The following is an 11,347-nucleotide window of genomic DNA, read 5'->3' as shown; positions in this document are numbered from 1 at the left end:
CCTTGTCGCTCGCTTCAGCACGATCCACTTCGGAGTTAAGTCTAATACCATGCTTCTTCTCAATGATAACAAAGTATTTCATATGCTCATACAACAAATCATCTTGTATCTTTCTTTTTGTTTCACTTTCCTCCAATCTTTTCTTTGACTTCAACATTCTCAGCTCTCAGTCTATCATTCTCCTCTGCGAAACTTGTGATCCAAACCTTTTGATTATCAACTTTGTCTTTCAACAAATTGAATTCTACCCTTGACGGTCCGTCCAATAACAAATAAGCATCAGAATAACTACCAAAGGATTGTTGTGAGACCTTTGGATCAGCCTTAGAGTTTCTTTGGTAAATGGTTCTTCAACTGTTGGTGTAGACCGAGGAAAAGTCTTTTGAGCACATGCAGTATTCAAAATTTTATCTATAGCATCATCCAAGTTGACATAAAATAATGGTGTCTTCTCAAATTCAACACTTTGATCAGCCTTGGATGGTTCAGGAGTCTTTTCAATGTTTATCTCCTGATCTTGAGCAACCCCAACATTCAAATCCTCTGGTTCATCAACCAAACTCAAACCAGATTTAGTCCTTTTTAGCCATATGTTTTATATGTTTCTTCTTTGGCTGGCTAGAGTCAGGCTCACATGTTTCGTCTTTATAAAATTTCTTCTTCGTATTCCTCTCTTTTTTTAATTCATATGGTGCATGAGGATCACTCAATATATTTCTTTAAATCTCATGATCAGACTCTGTTTCCTCACCAGTTCTATCTACATTCGGTTCGGCACCAACAACAGGTGGTTGTTGTGAAACTGGAGAAGGAGGTGTCACTTGTTCAGTTTTCACCACATGCTTCCGCTTCCGCTTCCTCTTGGATTCTGAGATCCCTCGGCCTCATCAGAAAGTTGGCCTCAGTCTATACAAACCATCGACTCCCCCTAATTGGCACGAACTTCTATAAATGAACAAGCTCGTTCTCAAGATCATAATCGCTTTCATCCTTTCTTCATTTGTTATCAGTAGGTGCAACATACTATGGATCTCGTAGGTGTCCAAAGATAGCACGAAACACAGGAATTTCTTTCTTCGAGTTTTTCCTATAAGACTTCAACTTCGCACATCCATTTACTGACATGTGAGCCAATTTTGTTTCTTCACCAGTCTTGACAACTTCTGGGAATTGATGATCAACAATGAACTGGATAAATCTCGGGAAAATCAGCCACTTACTCTCAAAGTACATCTTCATATGTTCAAATATAACCTAAAGATGTTATATTTCAAGTTCAAGCACAAAGCAGTCATCATACACATATGGTAATCCAAAATCTCTTCATAACCAACTTTTGGATGACTCAGGCTATGAACAATCTCGTGAACCAAGAACTTGAACGGCCTCGATAGTCCAGTTTTCAGATAAGCAACCCTGTTCAAATCGTTCAAGTATCCCATCCTTGATAAGCATCCCTTAACCATCCTTTCATCCAAAGCAATCGGGCCAGCTGACTCATCTCCTATCTCCAATACGTCACGTAACACTTGTTCTGACACGATAATCTCCTTCTTTTGCACCACATACTTGATACATTCTTCTTCTAGTTTACCATTCTTCTAGAATTCTTCCACAATCTCCTTTATTACGATGGTGTTTGCGGTAACTTTCTTTAAGATCCTTGAACGTTGAATTAATGGCAATATAGGTCTGATCGGTTCCATCTTATGGCTCGTTCCATCCAACAATGCACAAATATTATGATTCACATTATAATCTTTTCCAGCTTTCACCATATGCACACACAAACAAACAGTCAACATGTTAGAAATTTTTATAAAAATTTAACAGTTTAGAAAAGATATTCATGTAAGAGTTTTCAGCGTGTAAGTATATCAGCGTGTAAGTTTGAACAAACGTGTAAGTGTTTGAATCGTATATGTCATTTTTAAACAATGTGTATGCTATGAACAGCGGATAAGTCAGTTCAACATGTAAGTTTTTTTCACCGTGTAAGTTATCACAACGTGTATGTTATATGAATGGATAAGTCTGATTTAAACGTGTAAGATCAATAAACAGATAAGTGTCGTGGGTGTATAAGATTTTCAAACTTATAAGTATTAGAACGTGTACGCCGTATAAGTCAATGGAACTTATACGCCATATAAGTGTCTGGCCACTTATGCGTTTGAACCAACAATAAGGTCAATTTCAGTTTGTCCAACAACTGATTTTCAAATATGGAAAAAATATTCGATTAACCATCGATAATGTATGTATTTCAAAAACATAATGAAACATGTCTAAAACCAAGTCCAATTTTGTTTAATTACAACTGCACTGTTCATCAATCTACATTCAATCAAATCCAACAGATTTGAAGCAAGATTATAGCTTCAATAATTTAATTGGTGTTAAAATCAACCACAAGAATCACAAATCTCAAATCAAATAAGTTATACGAAAAAAGATCAAGAACAAAGTTCACGGCGTATATGTTCTTCTGATAGCACGTATAAGCAAATAATGAACAAACAAGTGTATAAAATTCAAATATATACCATACAATTATACGCCGTATAAGTCAAAAAAAACTTATACGCCGTATAAGTAGAAGACTTATACGCTGTTAAATATCAAACTACGTTTAACCGACAAATTTCAAACTTTCGATCCCAATCAAGTCCAAATTAATGACCTATGAATCCACTTGAAATTTAATCCCAATTTTGAATTTTTTTGTCGAAAACAACCGCTCGATTTTAGATTCTTGGATATCCAAACCTTATTAACCATTCACCAAAATTGAAAATAATACAGAAATGTAAAATCTTTTTGGTTTATAAACGAAAGTTGTAATAAAAAAAATTTTTAAAATAAATCTCTTTACAAACACTAATACATGAACAGTAAGAAACATATTTTTGTGAATTGAGCAAGGAATCATATTGATCTATATGTTCTTCCATCACGGTTTTATATTTCAGCTTTATTATGTCTGATGTTAAGCTAGTCATTGGTATTGTTGTCCATTTAAACTCTTAAAAAATGATTCAGAGACATCAGTGATACGATTAAGGTTCATTTAAGCACACAATATCAGATAGTGATCAGATTCTGTTAGTGCACGGTTTTGGTGTCCGTAGCGATCGAATAAGTTATAGGCGGTTTAGTCTTTGTATTTAACGTATATTGTAAATAGCCTATAAATAGGGAGCTCATGCTCATAATTTTGTAGAGAACTTGTACATAGTTTAAGTTATTCTCTCCATAACTTATCTCCACCATAATGTATTTACTCCATATTTATCAATAAAGTATTATATTTAAAGTATCGATTTCGTGTTGATGTATCGTATTAGCGGCTAGATCTTGGTCTCTATGACGTTCTCTCAATTGGTATCAGAGCAGGAGCTGCTCTCGATGCATCAATAAGGTAAATCTGAGTTTTCGTGTTTTTCGTGTTCTTCGGGTTTTGTCAGATATGGAGTAATTTAGTGTGTTATTGGTGGATTTGTTTGTGAATTCGTGTTTATTGATGGAAGATGAAGCTTCCTGTATAATTTGGTGTTAAGTTATGGTGTATTGAAGGATATGCCATGGAAGAGCATGGTTATGTTTTGATTCGGTTTATGATGATTTAGTGAGTGTTAAGTTATTTGGATGATGGATTTGTGTTTAGAATTGAAATCCTCATGTTTCTATGGATTTTGGTGGTTAATTATGGTGAATTGAAGGTTTCACCATGGAAGAGCATGATATGGGTTAAGTTAATTGATGTTGAATTAATGGTTGTTAAGTTTAATGGTTGATATATTCGGAATCGTGGTGAAAATCCGAGTGTTCGGGTAGATTTTCATTGTTATTTATGGTGTTTTGATGATTTCACCATGGATGAAGTTCAAAAAAATCCAGATTTCGGCCAGATCTGAGTTTTCAGGCAAGATAACTGATTTTTCCGGCGAATTTCGTTTTTCCGGCGAACACCTCAGATCCAACCACCTGATTCGTTATTACTGTAGCTGATTCATTAGGAAAGTCTAACGAATTACTGTAGCAATTCGTTATGGAAAAGTTAACGAATTAAGATTATTCGTTAAGGTAATTCGCTAAGGTTATGATAACGAATTAGAGTGATTCGTTAAGCTAATTCGTTAAGGTATATGAAACGAATTAAGGCGATTCGTGAAGCTGATTCGTTAAGTTAAAGATAACGAATTAAAGCAATTCGTTAAGGTGATTCGTTAAGGTATTGGTAACGAATTAAGGTTATGTGTATGACGAATTGGAATTCTTAACGAATGGGAGGCCATTCGTGTAACTGTTATAATGAATGAAGATTGTTATAACGAATTAAGAATGATAATTTATAACGAATTGAGTTGATTCGTTAAGTGTGTAACGAATGAGTTATTGGTTGACGAATGGAGATGACGAACTAAGTTAACGAATGAAGTGTATATTTATAACGAATTAGAGAAGCAACTCGTTAAAAAAAAAAAAAAAAAAAAAAAAAACGGTTGCCGGATTCGTATTTTCAAATTGATACGAGTTGATGTGTTCAATTTAGTAGTAAACACGAGCCTAATGCTCTGATACCACTTGAAAGACCGGTTGCCGGATCATAAGAAGTCATCGTATACGTGTAGATACAATACAACACGAGCCAAAAACGTTGCGTTTACTATACTATGCTATACGGCGGAAACATAATAGCAAATAAATTAAACACATGTCAACTCACTGTAAATATCACTATATTCATATAACAAAGTCAAAGTACAAAGTGATAGGATTTCTGCCAAAGATTACAAAGATTAACAACATCAAGCCTATTTATACATATAACCTATGGCCCGCATAAGTATTAAGGCGTATAAGACTTATACGCCGTATAAGTCTTATACGTTGATACTTATACCCCCTTAACAACATATCTAACAATTTCAGCTCGTTTTAACACAACAAGACCTAGCATTAAACATTTTGCACTAACATTTAATATTATGGATTGTTTATTTGGTTGCTAAAAAAATGGGTCTAATTATGTAGCTTTGGTTTTATATGGTGATGGGTAAACCGTTTGTTATTAAAAAATAGCGGTATGGAATCGTACGTTGGTATTTTTTGGATTTGAAGTCGATTTTTATGGTATTTGGCATGTTGGGTCAAGCTAAACAAAGGCCTATTATGTAATCACCTTGTAATTTTTATGGGTCTTAAACCGAGTGTATATAAAGTTGTTTGCATAACCAACGTTTTGAAACCCGACCCGGACCGGTCGGACCGGGACCCGCTACAAAAACCGGGCCGGTTATGATGTTTAACCCGTTTTCTAAAAACCCGGCCGGTTCTTGCGGTTTGCGGTTGACCCGGACCCGGTAAACCGCCGGGTGAACCGGTAAAAAGTATAAAATCTGATATTTGGACCAATTTGTAAAAACCTAACATTTTCCCGCCGTAAGTCCGGCCACATTCAGCCACTGTACACCGACGATTCTTAAAACTGGTAGGCTTTGAATGAGAAAAGGCATAGGAGTCCGAAGGAGATGAAGATAGTGGGACGATTGAGTCATAAACTCTCCTGTGATGAAGATAGGAGGCGGCGGCGTTGGCCTTTGATGAAGATAGGCGGCGGAGAGATGTTGTATCTTAGCCTCTTAGGGTTTGATAGAAATAGAGATGATGGAGAATGGCTTTGGGTTATTAATTATTTAACCTAAGTTACATTTTTCACCCTTTAAAGTTATAGTTTTATAAAGTTAACCCTAAACTTGTTCTAATAATATGGATAGTTGTTTTATTTTATTGTTTTTTAAGTTTTATTTAAATATTTATATATTTATATTATTTATTACGTAATCCGGGTCAATGACAGGTTCGACTTCCCAGGTCGGTCCGACCTGTGACCCAGTAAGATATCCGGGTCGATGTCCGGTCTGGTCTGAAAACATTGTGCATAACTACATGACATATAATAAAAACAAAAAAAATGGCTATAATATTGGGGTTGTTACACACCAAATCATCACAGTTTCAACCGAAACCTTCCATGCATAGCCATCTTGATTAATATGTATATCAAAATCACTTTGGTTAACTTCTAATCCAAGATAAGATGTTAATTTTCCAGGCCGGATTGAATAATTCAACTTAGTTGGCATGCCTCATTTGAGGAGTTGTTTTCCTCCTTACGTCTTGTAGAATAGGAATTGTTCATTCGGACACTTTACCAACTTCATACCATTCAAAATCTGATTGAGCTTCGTGATTCATGCTCTCAGTGCTTGTAGTAACCCGTATAAGGCTGTAGAAAGTCAATATACTTTATGTTCTTCACCCGTTTTCTTTTCTGTAAACTTTACCGTTGAGACCGCTTCAAAAGAGTTTAGAATCTTTTTTTAACGTGGTTATACATGAACAGCTTCAAAAGAATGATCTGGTTATCTGAGATGTAGGTGGTTTATGATTTTTGTTTTTTATGCTTTCATTTTGTAAAGCGGGTTTTCATATTGACCGCTCAAAGATCAATCGTGTAATACAACTATATGATTACTTTCTAAGTACGTTAATATTGTTTAATATATTGTTGAATGTTGATAGACTGTCATACTAAAAACCTTAAAATTATGTACTAAAAATAGAATTGAATTTCAAACACTAAATAACTTATTCTTACAACCATAGGTTTTCCGAATAAGTAGCAATGGTGATACACAGATTATGTAAATACAAATTGGATACCAATATTTTCGTGTAACCACCCATTGGGACACAAAAATGGCCTTTTTACCGAGTCAACCAACGCAACCCTAGATGTCTCGATGCCGCTCATGGTGTATTTATCCATCATTTTTTTGTAAAACTTGATACGGTTCTACGAGCACTGGTCCAAACATTACGTTTTCCCGCTCACAATACATAAGAGAGATCGAGAGGCAGTAAATATAGATACATACATATAACATATTCATTTGAATTAAGTTTCTCTTTGAGATCATTCCAAGCGAGAGATATGACCACTGAAACTGCCATCGCTCCGGTTGTCACCATCCCCGAGCATCCAAAGAAGAACCGAATTCAAGTCTCTAGCACCAAAAAACCTCTTTTCTTCTATGTCAATCTTGCAAAGGTATATTAATTATTTCGTTGCTACAGAAAATTTGTTATGTCGTCACAAAGTTAACAACAAATTTCGACCATTAGAAATACCTTTTTTAACTTAACCAAAGATAGAATAGAAAACATGCATGAAGAATAATGAATCGTGTATTTATCTCATTATCATCGGTTGACTAATTTTAACAAGAAACTGTATGTACACCAAATAATATATTAGGTTAAGTTGCATTTGTTTGAGTTCGTATTTTAATTTTTCTTTTCTTTTCCACATTTGAGTTGTAGAGGTACATTCAAGAACATGATGAAGTTGAGCTTTCTGCTTTGGGCATGGGTATGATCTAATTTTATTGTCTTATAAAAATCAAAACAGTGTTATTGTATATGTATTTAATTCCCATACACCACGGTCAGATACGCCTGTTCCACCTATGCATTTCCTTACCGTATTTCATTTTTATAGATGGTTAAAAAATGTTGTTAGTCATATCGTCTAATTAGTTTCCTTTCGGCATTTGTAAGGATATATATATATATATATATATATATATATATATATATATATATATATATATATATATATATATATATATATATATATATATAATATGTATGTAGGTTTGTTGTATTTATGTCTTATCTACACAAATTCAAACCTACGTACACACATAAACATGTGTACATACACACATTCAAACCTACCTACACACATACAAACGTACCGAGCCACATTCAAACCTACATACCCAGGGGCGAAGCTATATGGGGACCGGGGTGGCCTCGGACACTGCCGTTTTATCCGTTAATAAGGTAAATTTCGTGATTTTTCTCGAAAATTTTTATAGGTATTAAGCGGGTCACCCCCTATGTGTTTTTCCAAAATGTTACCGGTTACTACTATTTTTTTTTATAAATATAATACCTCATCGTTTGTTTTTTTTTTCTAAAACCTCACAATATTTATAAACAAAAGTTACAAAATAGTAGTCGAATAGTAAAAGATTTGTTTTTATAAATATTTTAGGTCTTTGCAATTCTTCTTCTAGGTATTCACCCTTAGGGATGAGATCGGTACCGTACCGGTGCCGGTACTGATACCAAAATATTTGGTTCGATACCGGTATTGAAGGTAAAATTTGAGATTTACCGGTACCAAAACTCAAAAATTTGGTATCTATTCGGTAGCGACGGTACCAAATTTGTACCGATTTCGGTACCGGTACCAATACCAATACTGAATTTGCTTATCCTTACTCACCATTCGTCTCACATCATCATGAATATTTTAGGTCTTTGTTGGTTAAAAAGTTATTCTGTTTTTTTTTATTGTCAGAATAATTGTTTGAATAAATGAAGAAAGATTAGATATATATATGTCAGATTGTTTGATCCGAGCTGACCCGACCCGAATCACCGACACGAACCGAATCGTCGACCCGGAAATTTATGAGTCAGTTACTTCGGTCACCCCCGTGACTAAGCCCAAGCTTCGCCACTGTACATACCTACACACATACAAACATACATACACATATACAGAATACGTACATACACACGTACATACAAACCTACACAATAAGAAAAGGAGTGAAATTAAGGATTAACAGAGTTACACCTTCACTTCTCGCACTTCTAGCTGTAAAAAAACTACTTAAATGATCCAATACATACACACACACATACACACATATATATATATAATCAAGATTATGTGAGAACCATCTGAAAAATGAAAACCATGAGAACCATTTTAGACCACCAAAAACCCAAAAATAAAAAATAATAATAAAACAAAAAAAACGCAAAATGAAAAAAAGTAAAAAAACCAAAATTCTTATTTATTATCCCGGTTTCATAAAACAATAAAAACGGCTCGTTTTAGCGAAATTATACATATATCTATAATATGTACATATATGTACATACATGCTTTTTTTATATACATATGTACAATTTAAGGTAACTGATAATGTACATATGTGTATATTACTTTAATAGAGATTAAATGAAATTATACACTATGAAGTTTTTTTTATTATTTTTTTATTTTAATGAATTCAAAATTGAAATATAAAAATTTTGGTGTTTTTACTTTTTAAATTTTTTGTTTTTTTTGCTTTCTAATTTTTTTAAATATTTTTTAGAGGTTTTTTAGTGATCAAAAATGGTTTTCAAATTTCTCAATTTTCAAATTGTTCTCTTTGAATTCTTACCCTATATATATATATATTTATAAGATAGCTCTTATTAATTGTGTTAATGCACACATATTATAATTTCTAAAAATATTTCTGTATATTCTTCCGGTTATTCTAGTTACAATATCTCTAATGCACATCAAAATAATAACCTATTAACTTTTAACTTTTCTTTTTTCACCTTGTTACAGCAATTACTACAGTTGTCACAGTATCTGAGATACTGAAAAACAATGGACTTGCTGTTGAGAAAAGTAGGTACATTGTACACATGCATCTAATTCACATTTTGAATCATAAAACTTGACTAATACAAATATGTTTTCGATAGAGGTTGTGACATCCACCATTGGCATGAAGGATGAAACGAGGGGCCGACTAATTCAAAAGGCTAGGGTTAGTTAATAACTCATTAACACTTGCATTGAATGATCAAATTAATACCACATGTTTAGATAGTTATTGCATTCTTGCAACTACCGGAATTTCAGATTATTCTAACTAATGTTTAATTTAAAGGAGATAATGAAGTTACGGCTTTTCTCTACCAACTAAAAACGTTACAAGACACTGCATACGTTGACACACATATGTGTGTGGCGGGTGGGTGGGTGTATAATAAACTACATTTATATATTATGATTATTGATCATTTTTCACAGACGTCATGAACAATGATGGTTATAAATATTCTCAGTACGTAAGTAAACCGTCATTATTCATGGAAGCTATAATCACATAATATTAATAGTTTTCCTTCGGTATATTGTGTCTATTTTGGAAAATGATATGTAGATCGAAATTGTACTGGGGAAGACAGAGAAGTATGCGTCGATGGCAACCCCACCCAGTGCTAGAGCACGTGAGAAGGTAGCACTCGCTAACAACAAGGAAGAAAAGAAACAGTAATACTTCTCTAATAGAGATGTGGTAACTATATAGTCTATTTTCCAAAGATTCGAGGTTGTAATTTTCGAGTCAAAGCTTTATGTTAATATGTTTGTTTTTTAATCCACATCATGCCACTGGTCTTGCTCAAAATGAGCAATACAATAAGCGGTATATTTTACATGTAAAAAATCTAAGTGTATACTTGCAAAATTGTCATTATTTCAATCATAACACTTGATGAAATTCAAAAATATCAAGTTTATGAAATATTATTTATTTACGGCTAGATGATCTTCAATTCTTCTTTTACATGCCTCATCAAAAGTTTGATGGCCCTAGGTTTTTTATTAAATACACATAATATTTTGAAGTGAATAAAAGGTACTTGGTTGAGACGTGTTCACATATGAAGTAACACTTGGTTCACTTGTAACCAACACTCGTTAACATTTTGAGAAACCCGATACGAAATCTCGTTAATTCTATTCGGTAATATGTGTGGAATCCATATTAATGTGTGTTTGACATGATTAAGATCAATCATATTGACTAATGGATTTATATATTAACATTAAAAGATTCAATAGAAATTTGGCATGGTAACATTACATCAATGATTTATCAGTGCAGATTTGGCCAAAACCTGCTCTCATATGCATGCATAGGTTTGCCTGTTTCTAGACGTCCATACGCATGGTCACACCCATACTTATGGCTTATGCGCATAACATCCTATACGCATACAAATCATGCATAATGGGATAAAACATTAAATAATCATAATAAACAACTCTACACATTGATCTACGAGCTATAACCAACCACACCCAGCGTAAATCCCAAAAGCATAACAGACACGAACAACCATTCAAACCGTACAACATATTCATGTATTCATTATCTCCTCACAAAATCTGATTTTAGTACAGAATCTTAATGTTGTTCTTTGAAAAGTTATCAACCACATCGGATCACAGATCTTGAATGTTTAGCTTCCAGCATTCAGTGCAATAAAAGCTTCACCGGTTCTTTCATCATAGTACCACCACCTTAAAGTACGACAAAAATCTTGTTCCATTTCTTGTGTGATACTTTCTTCATTGTTCATAGTGCCTTGTACTTGAGAATTACTAGTGGTCAGTTTGTCATAGGAT

At 33.7% G+C, this 11,347-nt stretch overlaps 1 protein-coding gene across 1 annotated transcript; it reads left to right on the top strand.

Annotated features, from left to right (window-relative positions):
* The first annotated feature begins 6,605 nt into the window (after window positions 1-6,605).
* LOC143578098 (uncharacterized protein At2g34160-like) lies at window positions 6,606-10,841 on the top strand. The gene is made up of 5 exons (XM_077061764.1): window positions 6,606-7,117; window positions 7,390-7,438; window positions 9,494-9,556; window positions 9,634-9,698; window positions 10,098-10,841. Exons 1-5 carry the CDS (start codon window positions 7,001-7,003, stop codon window positions 10,209-10,211), a joined length of 408 nt encoding a protein of 135 aa, XP_076917879.1. The 5' UTR covers window positions 6,606-7,000; the 3' UTR covers window positions 10,212-10,841.
* Window positions 10,842-11,347: the final 506 nt, after the last annotated feature.

The sequence above is a fragment of the Bidens hawaiensis genome, unplaced genomic scaffold (genome assembly GCF_021521415.1).
Source record: "Bidens hawaiensis isolate Kalapana, Puna unplaced genomic scaffold, B.hawaiensis_p1.1 tig00029015_1, whole genome shotgun sequence".
In the NCBI taxonomy this organism is placed as follows: Eukaryota; Viridiplantae; Streptophyta; class Magnoliopsida; order Asterales; family Asteraceae; genus Bidens; species Bidens hawaiensis.
Note: the sequence above shows the minus strand (reverse complement) of the source record. Positions and strands in the feature narration are given on the sequence as shown.